Source organism: Ochotona princeps, unplaced genomic scaffold (genome assembly GCF_030435755.1).
Source record: "Ochotona princeps isolate mOchPri1 unplaced genomic scaffold, mOchPri1.hap1 HAP1_SCAFFOLD_170, whole genome shotgun sequence".
NCBI classification, from domain to species: domain Eukaryota; kingdom Metazoa; phylum Chordata; class Mammalia; order Lagomorpha; family Ochotonidae; genus Ochotona; species Ochotona princeps.
Window position 1 is genome coordinate 178,353 of NW_026699527.1, and position 12,553 is coordinate 190,905.

Sequence of the window (12,553 nt, forward strand, 5' to 3'; positions counted from 1 at the left end):
TGATGCAGATGCGCTCTGATAGGCTGGTAGGACTGTCTATCAAACCACATCCGGGATCATCTTTGTAGTGATTGGTGGCGGCGGAGGCGGGACTCAGTGGGGGAGGTGGCAGCTCCAGCGATGGCCGGGAGCGAGAGGAGGGGGCTCGGCGGCGGGTGTCCCTCCGGGCGCCGGGGGCCGGGTCTCCCGCCGCTGCCGCTGCTGCTGCTGCTGCTGGGCGGCTGCTCGGGGCGCATCCACCAGCTGGCGCTGACGGTGAGCCCCCGCCCGCCACCGGGTCCCCGGCTCCAGTGGGCTCGTCCGCTCCCGGGGCGGGATGGAGCGGCCCGGCGCCGCCCCCCACGGCCAGGCCCGCGTGGTCGCGTCCGAGGTCCACCCCCGCACACGCGCAGCCTGCTGACCCCCGGGTGCAGCTGCCCGGGGACCCCCAACCAACCACCCCCTCACCTCCTGTCCACTGGGTGCAGCTGCCCAGCCAGCTGGACACCTTCACGGAGACCCCCTCAAAGGGCTTGCGGGGTGGCCCTGGCATCACTCAGGGGGTTCCCTGGGCGCTCATGGATGGGGATCATGGGGTCGGGGCTCGGCTTTAGCATGGAGAGGTTTTCTGGGAGGTGAAACCCAGCCTGGATATATGTGTGTGTGTGTGTCTGGGGAGACCTCCCAGCAGCACCCCGGGATTGCCCTCCTGGACTCCTGGGGCTTCCCACTCGGCCTCCCAGGACGCTCTCTGCCACCCGTGTTGGACTGAAGAGGGCCCTGGGGAGGACTCTTGGGGTGCCGGGTGCCAGCGCCCCGCGGCTGAGCCACCTTCCTGGTCCCCGGCAGGGGGAGAAGCGAGCCGACATCCCGCTCAACAGCTTCGGCTTCTATGCCAACGGCTCCCTGGAGGTGGAGCTGAGCCTGCTGCGGCTGGGTCCCCTGGAGGCCCCGGAGAAGTCTCCCCTGGTGAGGAGCTACCGGAGGGGAGGAAGAGGAGGCAGCGGGTGCCCTGACGCACACACACACATCAACATGCACACCCCAGCACAACTCGCACCCCAACCCACGTGCACATACTCGCACGCATATGGAGACATGGGTTGAAACTTGGCGGGCTGGGGGCAGGCGGCTTGGAAAGTCCAGAGAAATAGCGTGTCAACTCTTCCAGAAGCCGTGATGTGCGTGGCTGCTGATAGATGGGGACCCCCATGCAGCCCCCCTCTTCTTTCTGCCCCCCAGGTGGGGTTCAGTCTGAACCGAGTTCACTCTGGCAGCATGCGCTCCTACTCCGTGAGTTGGGGGAGGGTTGGCGGGTAAATGAAGTGACCCTGGTGGGAAGGAGGGAGGCAGAGCTTGTAGGGGAGGGGATAACGGGGGCACAACCCCGCCATCGCCCACCCACCGCCTCCCCCCAGACCCGGGACTCCCACGAGTGTGTTCTCCTAAGAAATAGTAGCAGCTTCCTGGTCTTGTTCCTTATCAACATCAAGGACCTAAGGTGGGTTGGGGGCCAGTGGGGGTCGGGCTGGCCGGAATGGACCACTCTCTGGGAGTGGTAGCTTCGGGTGCCCCGCAGCCGTCACTCAGCCCCTCTCCCCACCCCTTCCCCCAGGGTGCAGGTGCGGAAGTATGGGGAGCAGAACAAGTTATTCATCTCTCCCGGGCTCCTGCCGGATGTGCCCTCCAGGCTGGGGCTCCCCAAGCCAGAGTCAGTCCCGGGTGAGTCAGGGCCGGCCATGCGAGCAAGGTGCCCCGCCTTCCCACTGTCTCTCTGTTAAAACCCTCTCCCCCTGTTGTCCACAGTGCCCACCACGGCCAGCGTGGCCATGTCAAAGCCTGCAGATGCTCAGGTTCGGGAGGGGCGGCAGGAGGGAGGAAAGGATGGAGGGAGGACTGTCCCCCCCAAAAAATGGGCAGGGCCTGAGTGGGGGTGGGGCTCACCACGCTCCGTCCCCCCAGGTTCCCCGCGTCAAGGACCAGGAGCTGGTGCTGGACCTGGGCTACCTCAACAATACCTACAACTTCAGCGTGAGTGTCGCTGGCACCCCAGCCCCCTCGCCTGGCACACTGCCCACCCCCAGGCTGAGACCCCTCCCAACACCCTCCCCTGGCATCCCATCCCAGGCTGAGACCCCAACCTGCTCACCCTGTGCGCCACCATGTTCCCCAGGCTGAGACACCCCAACACCCTCCCCTGGCACCTTGCTGAGACCCCCCAACCCATCCCCTCCCCTGGTACTCCACCCCCTAGGTTGAGACCCCCAACCCATTCCTCTGATGCCCCCCCAGGTTGAGATGTCCCCCACCCCCAGACTGATGCTCCCTCTCCCACCTCACAGTTCCACGTGCTGATCGGCTCCACGGAGGAGGAAGGCCAGTACAACCTCAACTTCCACAACTGCTATAACTCCATACCAGGACGGGAGCATCCATTCGACCTCTCGGTGACCGAGGGCAGGGGCAGGGGTGGGGCGGGGCAGGCTGCGGTGGGCGGGGCTTGCTGAGGGGCAGGGCAACTCAGGCGGATGTGGGGTGGCAGGGGTATGCTGCCTCCACACTGAACACCCCCTCCCCCCGTGCCCTGAGCCACACGCAGCGCAGCCACTGGGCTGACTGGGCAGCCGGGGGGTTCAGGCCTGCCGAGGTACCCCAGGTGGGCGGCTCCTAGGAGAGGCCTCCCCCACCAGGGAGCCAGAACCCACCCACCTGGCGTGACCGCCTGACCTCGGGCCCCTCCCCAGGTGATGATCCGCGAGAGGAACCCGGAGGGCTTCCTGTCGGCGGCGGAGATCCCGCTTTTCAAGCTCTACCTGGTCATGTCCACCTGCTTCCTGGCCGCCGGCGTCTTCTGGGTGTCGGTCCTCTGCCGGAACCCGTAATAATGGCCTTCTCACCTCCTCTCCCTCTCGCCGGACCACCCCTCCCCAAGGTCCTCACCTGACCCAGGCCCCCCGACCCCAGCGGCCCCTTCTCCTCCTGCCTGCCAGGTACAATGTCTTCAAGATCCACTGGCTCATGGCGGCGCTGGCCTTCACCAAGAGTATCGCCCTGCTCTTCCACAGCGTGAGCGCCGGGCCTCCCCCGACCCCCCAAATCAGCAGCCCGTGCCCCTCCTCAGGGGCAGTGTGCTCCTGTCCCCCCGACCGCTCCCCCAGCCAACAGCTGACCTTCCTGGCCCTCCCCACCCCGACCCTGCCCCTGAGCTGTCACCCCCTCCCGTGTCCCTCCGGCAGATCAACTACTACTTCATCAACAGCCAGGGCCACCCCATCGAAGGACTCGCTGTCATGCACTACATCACGCGCCTGTGAGTGCCCGGCGTGGGCCTGGCACGGGGTGGGGGCGGGGGGAGAGGGCTGGGCCCCCCACTCAGCCCTCCCCACCCCCAGGCTGAAGGGCACACTCCTCTTCATCACCATCGCCCTCATCGGCTCCGGCTGGGCCTTCGTCAAGTACGTCTTGTCCGATAAGGAGAAGAAAATTTTCGGCCTCGTGATCCCCCTGCAGGTGCAGGGGCGGGAGGGGGGTGTGCCAAGGGAGATGGGGTGCGGGTGTGGCTGGGAGGGGGCGCCCACCCACGCTGCCCACCGCCCCCCTCCGCAGGTCCTGGCCAACGTGGCCTACATTGTCCTGGAGTCCCGCGAAGAGGGCGCCAGCGACTACGGGCTTTGGAAGCAGATCCTGTTCCTGGTGGACCTCGTGTGCTGCGGAGCCATCCTCTTCCCCGTGGTGTGGTAAGGACCCCCCCAGCACTCTCCGACCCCAATCCTGGGGTGCGGGGCGGAGTTGGCCTGGCTCCGACCCCGTGGCAGGCAGGGCAGGGGCTGCCCTGACCACGCCCCCTTGCCCGGTCCCAGGTCCATCCGGCACCTCCAGGACGCGTCCGGCACCGACGGGAAGGGTGAGGCCTGGTTCCTTGTCTGCACTGGCCAGTGGAACCCGCCTGGCCGGCCACTGCGGACCCCTGCGTCTGTCCTCTGCCCGCCCCCTCCAGAGACCCCGCCCCTTGTCCCCTCCAGAGACCCCGCCCCTTGTCCCCACCAGAGACCCCCATCCTTTGGCCCTCCCCCCGTGCCTCCTCCAGAGACCCCTTCCCCGTGTTCCCTCCAGAGGCCCGCCCTTGTGCCCACCCTGCCCGCGCTCTCTCGCAGGCCCTCAGTGACCCCTCCGTCTGTGTCTCCCCCCAGTGGCAGTGAACCTGGCCAAGTTGAAGCTGTTCCGGCATTACTACATCATGGTAGGAGTTCGCCGACCCTCTCAAGGGGCACGGGAGGGGGCGGGACAGCCAGCACCCCCAGCTGCCCCGTCTCCCCAGTGCCCTGTGTGCCCAGGCACCCCGTCTCCCTGTGTGCCCCACCTTCCCGGCCTCCCCTCAGGTCATCTGCTACATCTACTTCACGCGCATCATCGCCATCCTGCTGCGCGTGGCCGTGCCCTTTCAGTGGCAGTGGCTGTACCAGGTGAGCCCTGGAGGGGAGGCCGGGGCAGGCGGCGGGGTGCGCTGCTCACTGCCCCTCTCCACTGATCACCCGCCCGGTCTCCCAGCTCCTGGTGGAGAGCTCCACGCTGGCCTTCTTCGTGCTCACCGGCTACAAGTTCCAGCCTGCGGGAAACAACCCGTACCTGCAGCTGCCCCAGGATGACGAGGAGGACGTGCAGATGGACCAAGTGTGAGCCCCGGGGCGGGGCCGGGCGGATCGGGGGCGGGGCCTGGAGGGGTGGGCGGGACTAGACAGCTCTGGGTGGGGCCACAGCTGCGGTAGAGGTGAGGCCAGGCAGCTCTGTGGGTGGCGTCTGGTGGAGTGGGCGGGGCCAGGCAGCTCCGGGGTGGGGTCTGTGGAGTGGGCGGGGCCAGCGGCTCTGGGGGTGTGGTCTGGTGGAGGGGGTGTTATCCCACTCTAGGTGGGGTTCGGTGGGCTGGGCTGGGCAGGTCCTTTGGGGAGGAGAGGTGGGGCCAGGCGGGCTGGGACCTCTGCTGTGAAGACAGATTCGGGGAGCTGCAGTTGGGGCCGCTCTGGTGCAGGGCTCCGGGGTGTGGAACGGGTGGAGGCGAGGCCCCTCTGGTGCAGGGCTTGGGCAGCCCAGGGTTGGAGCTGGGGTGGCTGCAGCCAGCTGCCCTACAGCTCAAGGACAGCCCCATGTGCCCCATGTGCCCCAGGATGACCGACTCCGGGTTCCGGGAAGGCCTCTCCAAAGTCAACCAGACCAGCAGCGGACGGGAAGTGTCCTGACCCGCTCCGTGTCTGACCTGACCACGCTCCACTTCCTCCATCTGCCGCCGAGCCGCCGTGGGCCCTGAGCTCCGTCCCCGGGTCTGGGCAGCCGGGCCCTCACTCTGGGACCACACACCCCCTACAACCCGCCGGGCAGTAAGGGCCACGCCGTCTCGCCATCCCAGGGTCCTGTTTACAGTGGGGGCGCAATGCCCATTGCTTTACACATTCAATAAATATTCATGGAGCAGCTTCGGATCCCATGCTGGCCGCTGGCGACACAGCAGTGACCAGGAGCCACCTGCCCCAAGGGAGGGGGTCGTGTTCCCAGGCAGTTTCATCACTGGGGCCCCTCGGGGTGCCAGGAGGAAGATGGACAGAGGAGACTGGGAAAAGGAAGTGGCCAGGTAATTCGAAAAGACTTCAAAAGGTGATGGGAAATGAAAAAATTTAAGCCTATTTTTTAACCAAAAAAAAATCCATAGTTTTTGCACAAACTTTTTTAGACTTACTTACGTGAGGCAGGCATGGTGGTGCAGTAGGCTAATCATTTGCCCAGCAGTGCCGGCATCCCACATGGATGCTGGTTCGCGTCCCGGCTGCCCCACTTCCCATCTAGCTCCCTGCCTGTGGCCTGGGAAAGCAGTGGAGGACGGCCCAAAGCCTTGGGACCCTGCACCCGCATGGGAGACCCGGAAGAGGCTCCTGGCTCATGGCTTCAGATCGGCTCATAAATCTTAAGAAAAAAAAAGACTTGTTAATGTAAAAGGCTGAGGGCTTGGCAGCGTGGCCTAGTGGCTAAGGTCCTTGCCTTGATCCCATATGGCCGCTGGTTCTAATCCCGGCAGCTCCACTTCCTCTCTATCTCTCCTCCTCTCAGTATATCTGACTTTGTAATAAAAATAAAATAAATCTTTAAAAAAAAAATGTAAAAGGCTGAGCAATAGGCTGAGATCTTCCACCCACTGGTTCACTCCCCAAGTGGCCACAACAGCCCAAACTGGCCAGGTTGAAGCTAAGCACTCCAGCCAAGTGCCCGACACAAGGGGCAGGTGCCCACGGCCCTGGGTCCCCCTCATCTATCACCTCAAAGATGCCTCGACAGCAGAGCGGCCCTCGGAGCAGCTGGCTGCTGTTGATGGTTGAGTATGCAGTGCCACAGCGCCCGCCCCTGTTTGGTAGCTAGCTGGCACATCACACCCACGGTGCACTTACACCCAAAGGGAGGGCTCCCAGGGTATTAACTCACTAGGACAGGGGAGGGGCAACATGGCTAATGAGCCGGTGGGAGGACGGGAGGGACCCGGGCCCCCACGGCGCTGGTGGTCTCTCCAGTGCGCATGCGCTATAGTGGACAGAGCCACCCTGGTCCCCGCGGAGACATAGGTGTTCAATTCCCGAGGTCTGTGTCCTTCAGAGAGGCGCGGGGCTTGTCCTGCACTAGCCGGGTAGGAGGAAGCACAGGGCAGGGCACTTGGCCACACCATTAGGGTACCCACCGGGACCCCAGGTCTCATGTCCGTGTGCCCAGGGCTCCACTCCCAGCTCCAGCCTGCTGCTGACCCTGGTGGGGTAGTAGGCTGTGGCTTGTGAAGACTGACCCTTAACCCCCATGTGCGAGACCCAGATGGGGTGCCCAGCTCCCACCTTCAGCCCAGCCCCTACTACTACTGTACCCGTGTAGGGAGTGACCGGCAGGTGGAAGATTTCTCGCCATCCACAGCCTCTTTCTCTGTAACTATCTTTCGAATCAATAAATGTTTTTCAATGTCTTTTTTGCCAAAGGGTCTTGTGGGTTTTCTTTTTGTTGTCTGAGACATGAAGAGAGCTCCTGTTCGTTCTCCCCAGACGCCCTCACTAGCCGAGGGTGGGGCCGGGAGCGCCGTCCAGACCCCTCCTGTAGGAGGCAGGGACTCAGGCACCTGCTGCACCCCAGGGTGGCCATGAGCAGGCTGCTGGAGTCAGGAGGCAGAGCTGAGAATCGAACCCGGGCACCCCAGCGTGGGAGGCGAGCACCCTGACTGGTCATGTTGGCCATAGGCCAGATGCCCAGCTCCAAAGGCAGGCAGCTTCCAGGAGTCTTCAGCTGCTGGGGGGGGGGGGGTCGGCAGGGAGGACACTGGAGCACAGGGAGGGGCGGGGTGGCCACATGGGAGAAGGGTGAGCCTGGACAGAGTGCGGTGTGGCCCGTCCCCAGGGAAGGGGGGCAGCAGTGTGGCCTGGCAGCCTGGCGGGGGCATCACTGAGGGACAACACCATCGAGCCAGTGCCTGGGCCCCTCCTGATGATCTTGCTGGGGGCTGCGGGGGAGGAGCCAGGGCCACAGGGAAGCCTGATTCATCAGGTCAAGGTTACCTGCCGGTTAATGAGTAATGGGGCTGGCTGTGGGGCTTGGAGGAAAACCTGGGAAGGCTGAGGGAGCTGCTCTCCTCCTGGAAATAGGGAGTGTGGGATGGGGCGCCTGCACCCACTTCCACCCCAATGCATCCCCCTGCCCTCCAGCTGAAGCCAGACATGACACAGAATGCCAAAAGAGAGACAGCAGAGGCAGGCTGCAGGGCAACAGCTCAGCTGGCTAACCCTCCATCCTCAAGCGCCAGGATCCCAGAGGGACGTCAGTTCATGTCCCGGCTGCTCCACTTCCCATCCAGCTCCCTGCCTGCGGCCTGGGAAAGCAGTGGAGGACGGCCCAAAGCCTTGGGACCCTGCACCCGCGTGGGAGACCCAGAAGCTCCTGGCTTCGGATTGGCTCAGCTGCAGCCATTGTGGCCACTTGAGGAGTAAATCGACAGGTGGAAGATTTCCCAGGCCACATGCAGGAGCTGGATGGGACATGGAGCAGCCAGTATACAAACCAGTGCCCATATAGGATGACACTCCTCAGGCCCCTAAAATAAATCTTTAAAACAAATCAGAAATGTACTTCTCCAAGGCAGAAGTCCTGTGGTGGACAGGAATCCTGCCCCGTTCTCTGCCCTACCCTGCCCCCAGATTCCCCTCCCAGTGCCTGCCTGCCCGGGCACTTCCTGGAGGCCAGCCCAGCACCTGTGTGAACCAAGATGCCCTCTGTCCTTGTCCCCGTTACTCAGGTCAGGCCACTGAGGCTCCCCCCCAGGCACCCTGGAAAGTAAGATGCTCTCCTGCAGCCGGGCAGAAGGCTGACACTGTGAAACTGCAGGGGCCCTGGTGGCCTGGGTGCGGGATCGGGGCCAGGGGGAGGGAGAAACTGAGGAAGTCCCGGGGCCCAGCTGGAGGCTCTGTCCACGTGGAATCCATTTCTGAGGAACAAGCAAGCGCTGACCCCATCCCCCGCCTCCTCTTCCTCTAAAGGCTGTCGAAATCAAAGCATGCAGAGAGGCCAGTGTTACTTGGGCACACCAGCAAGGCAGCGTGATTTACAGGAAATCGCAAACAACCAAGTTGGGCACCGTCCCAGACGGGCAGTGTTCGGTGCCATCAGCACCGGCTGCGGGGCGTGGCGTGGCCAGCTAGGCTGCCCTCAGCCCTGGGTCTGCTTACCGCCGTCAGATGGCTGGGCAGGGGGCGGGAGAGGGTTTGTTTTCTGCAAAGCACACAGCCAGGGGTCCTGGCTGCCAGCACCCCGATTCGCAGACACGCCCACCCATCCACCCAAGGGCTCAGGGTGCAGGTCCTTAGGGAGTGATGTTGGGGGCTGGTTTCTCCCTCTGACTGGTGGCCCAGTCCCGTCCACTAGGGGAATGGTGATGGCCGTGTGGCTGTCCCCGAATCCGGGACCTACAAGCCTGGGGGTCCTGGTAATGACATTCCAGGAGACCAGATGGGGCCTCTTTCTGTCGGAGACACGTGGCCTCCGGGGTCCATTGCCGTCAGCCGGGGAGGGTCAGCTGTGCCACGCGCCAGAAGCTGCCCGTCCAAAGAGGTGGATTTGCCGTCCCTGTTCGGGGAGAGTAGGAGATGGACCGTGGCTAGCATCTGCCTTCCCGGCACCGAGTAGGGGGCTAGGTTTCCACTTCCTCTTGCTTACCCCCAGGCGGGGACAGCCCCGTCGGGGGAGCTGGGGGAACGGGGGAACGTCAGAGAAAATGCCACAGAGTTAGCCGTTTCCACCCGCGGGGGGGGAGGCGGCTCTTAATTTCCTGCAGTGTGGTGAGCAGTGAGCGTGTGTAAACCCTGGTAATCCCAGCCCCGCGAGCGGTCACCGAGGACCACACATCCTCGCCTCTTGTGAAAAAAAAAAAAAAAAAAGCAGGCGTGATTGTGGTCTCACTTTTCCACGGAGAGACCCGAGCCCAGGGCTGGAAGCCACAGACCCGCGTCCATCGGCCAGCTTGTTCTTCCCCTGCGGGGAGCAGGAAGCTGGGCGTCCCACTGGGGAAAGCCGCTGCAGACTGGCTGCTCCTACAGCCCAGTGAGGCCTGGCAGAGGGCACACAGGGTGTGTCCGTGTCGGTCACATACAGGGTAGGGCCGGTGCTGTGGTCTGGAGTGTTAGGGTTAGGGTTAAAGGTCTGCCGCCTTCAACTCCAGCATCCCATGGGGGCACCGGTTCAAGTCCCGGCTGCTTCACTTCCCATCCAGCTCCCTGCTCGTGCACCTGGGAAGGCAGCGGAGGATGGCCTAGTGTACTGAAGTGTCCCTAGACTCAGATGCTCTATAGGAGACCCAGATGGAGCTCCTATAGCTCCTGGCTCCTGGCTTCAGCATGGTCCAGCTCAGGCTGTTGCAGCCACTTAGGAAGTGAACTAGCAGGTAGAAGATCTCTCTGTAACTCTGCAGCAAGGAGGAGAGACCACCTCATCTGGACATGTTAGCAACCACTCCCCTCCCCTCCCCAGCCCAAACCAGCACAACACGCTAGGAGGATGTTCACGGAACATACAAACGCTACAAGTCAGCAGTTTCCTGTTTGCGGATTGTTTACACGGTCCATCAGGGTGGGAGGGATCCAGGCTTAGGGAGAAACGGGTGTGACCACTGTTTCCAAACTTCGTATTTCTTCTTCCCATTTCTGTGGGGAGATAAGAGGAGACGCCGCACGCAGCCTCCCAGCCGCCCCAGCACCTGGGGGTGGAGAAGGGCCTCCCGCTATCAACCCAGGGTCACAAGGTGCCACCTGCTCCGAGGGTTCTCTGCCCAGGTGGACAGGGCAGCTGTGAAATGCTGTCGATCCTGAAGACCTGTGCCTGAGGAATCCCTTCCGGTGTCCCTTGGCTGACGCAGTCCACCGCAGTCTCCGTTCGCCCAGCTGTTTACTGTCACCACTTGGCTGGGGTAATTGTCCATACGCACTGTTCTCCATTCTTTGCTGCGGAACCAGATGTCCTCTGCAGGCTCCAGTGGGCTGCCATGCCCTCTGTGTAACTCCAGCACTCCAGCCTCCGCACTGAGCAGGACCAGTTCTCATAGGTGGGCCCATGGACTCCCGTCCAGGTTACTTGGGCCAAGCCAGACCCCCAACCATGAGGCTCATGGACTCAGCACCCACTGGGTAGACAGCCCCATGACCCCAGGCCATGCAACCAGGGACCTGCTGGACACCCCACCCTCGAGGCTCACAGACCAGACCCCCATCATGTAGGCGGACTCAATGACCTGGATCAGGGGACCCAGGCTCCTCTGGGCGCCCCAACCCCTGGGGCTCATGGATCCAGCACCCACCACACAGGTGGGCCAAAGAACCTGGGCCAGGCGACCTGGGTCCTGCTGCACCCCCAACCCTGGGGCTCATGAACTTGGCACCCACCATGCAGGTGGGCCCAAGAACCCAGTTGGCAACTGTTTTAAGGCACCAGTCACTAAGACAGTCCAACACAGAAGAGCAAGTGGAAGCTCCCAGCTCCAGCTCCCAGCTCCCCGGATGCTAGCTCCAGCTCCCAGCTCCCAGGACGTGAGCTGGCTAGGAGAGCAAACAGCCCCACATATGCTTGCTCGCTAGCCCTGATGCCCACTTCTGCAAGCAGGCCACCATGGGCTCCGTTCCTCCCATCCTGAATTGCCTCTCCATCTGCATGGAAGCTTCTGGAAGCTTCCGAGCTTCCAGAACAGAGATGGACTCTGTTGAATGAACAAATGCATGCCTGGGTCCAGGGACTCTACAGATGTTAGGGTGTCCCTGCTCCAGAGTAAATACATCAAGGCTTCAGGTTCAGGGCTGGCCTTGGAGCTGACACAGGCCAGGGCAACGGGCAGCCCGCCCCTGTCACGGCAGGGTCATGCCCTCTGGTTCCTCACCCCCTCCACATGCTGGCCCCGGGGATTGAGAAATCTGGGGCAGTCCCAGGCAGTGGACAGACCGCAGGGAGAGGGGAGGACGGCAGCCACATAAAAGGCAGGCTCCAGCAGCTCCTGCCCAGTCCTCCCCAGCCTGTCCCTGTGTCCCTCCACCCCGGGCCCCTCCACCGTCCCTGCATCATGGGAGCCGCCTTGGGCCCCGGCCCACTGTTGTTGCTGCTGCCCTGTCTCCCCCTGGTCCTGGGGGATCCCATGTGAGTGCTCATGGCTGTTTACGGGGGTGGGGGTAGATGTGTGCGTGGAATCAGGCCCCTGGAGAACATGGGGTGTACTGAAGTGTTTCTGGACTCAGGCTGAATACACACAGTTTGTACCTGCGGCTGCCTACAGCTCCTGGGCATGTGCAGGATGTGGGCATTGCAACGGGGTGGGGGTACTGAGCGATGGTGTGGCAGGAGTGGGGGTCATTTCAAGCCTCGAGGGTTTCGTGTTTTGGGGATACAGGGTCTTGGCTGTGTGTGGGGTTGGGGTGTTGGCTTTCAGCTGTGTTTGTGGGACTGGAGTGGTAGAGGCCTCAAGTCTTTGAGTAGGGGTGCTTGTGGGTTTGGGGTTCCAGGGACTGTTGAGGTGGCCACATTTGGAGCCTTGGGTGTAGGTGGGTTGGAGAGGCTGCTGGGACCTGCAGCCTTAGGGGTCCCAGCTCTCAGACGCCCCAACGGCTGATGGGGCTGGGGTGGCACGGTGAGGACACAGCAGTGTCCAGGGATCCAGGATCTGGACACTGGGTTGGCAGACACCCCGGGCACTCACTGGACCTCCTCCAGGACCAGCGTTAGGGGCACAGCAGCCCAGCTGTAGGGAGGTGGGGGGCTTGACCAGTGGCCCACTCAGGAGAGGCCCGGAGCCCTCTGCCCTGGGGTCCACCCCGTTCCTGGATCCCCTCCCCCAGGTACTCCATCATCACCCCCAACATCATCCGCCTGGACAACGATGAGACTGTGGTGCTGGAGGCCCACGACGTGGCAGCGGACATCCCGGTCACTGTCACCATCCACGACTTCCCGGCCAAGAAGCAAGTGCTGTTCAGTGAGAAGCTGGTGCTGACCAGCGCCACTGGTTACCTGGGCAACGTCACCTTCAAGGTGG

General features: G+C 63.1%; 2 protein-coding genes across 3 annotated transcripts in view; both read left to right on the plus strand.

Annotated features, from left to right (window-relative positions):
• Positions 1–104: 104 nt before the first annotated feature.
• Positions 105–5,274, plus strand: LOC131479219 (protein GPR108). Of its 2 annotated transcripts, XM_058659766.1 has the most exons (17): positions 105–255; positions 829–948; positions 1,222–1,272; positions 1,398–1,480; positions 1,595–1,705; positions 1,908–2,010; positions 2,322–2,426; positions 2,724–2,857; positions 2,970–3,045; positions 3,216–3,289; positions 3,372–3,489; positions 3,586–3,716; positions 3,840–3,883; positions 4,170–4,219; positions 4,359–4,442; positions 4,528–4,652; positions 5,141–5,274. In XM_058659766.1, the coding sequence occupies exons 1-17, from the start codon at positions 121–123 to the stop codon at positions 5,211–5,213; spliced, it is 1,617 nt and encodes a 538-aa protein (XP_058515749.1). In that variant the 5' UTR covers positions 105–120; the 3' UTR covers positions 5,214–5,274. The 2 variants fall into 2 exon arrangements, with proteins under 2 accessions (XP_058515749.1, XP_058515748.1); XM_058659765.1 differs by lacking the exons at positions 105–255; positions 829–948; positions 1,222–1,272; positions 1,398–1,480; positions 1,595–1,705 and adding an exon at positions 1,792–1,832 and having other exon boundaries at positions 1,942–2,010.
• Positions 5,275–11,484: 6,210 nt separating this feature from the next.
• Positions 11,485–12,553, plus strand: part of LOC101524590 (complement C3) — a 28,492-nt gene continuing 27,423 nt past the window's right edge. Inside the window, exons 1-2 of the mRNA XM_058659778.1 lie at positions 11,485–11,661; positions 12,357–12,549. Coding sequence (XP_058515761.1) covers positions 11,588–11,661; positions 12,357–12,549 — 267 coding nt within the window. The 5' untranslated portion in view covers positions 11,485–11,587. The remainder of the gene's footprint in view (positions 11,662–12,356; positions 12,550–12,553) is intronic.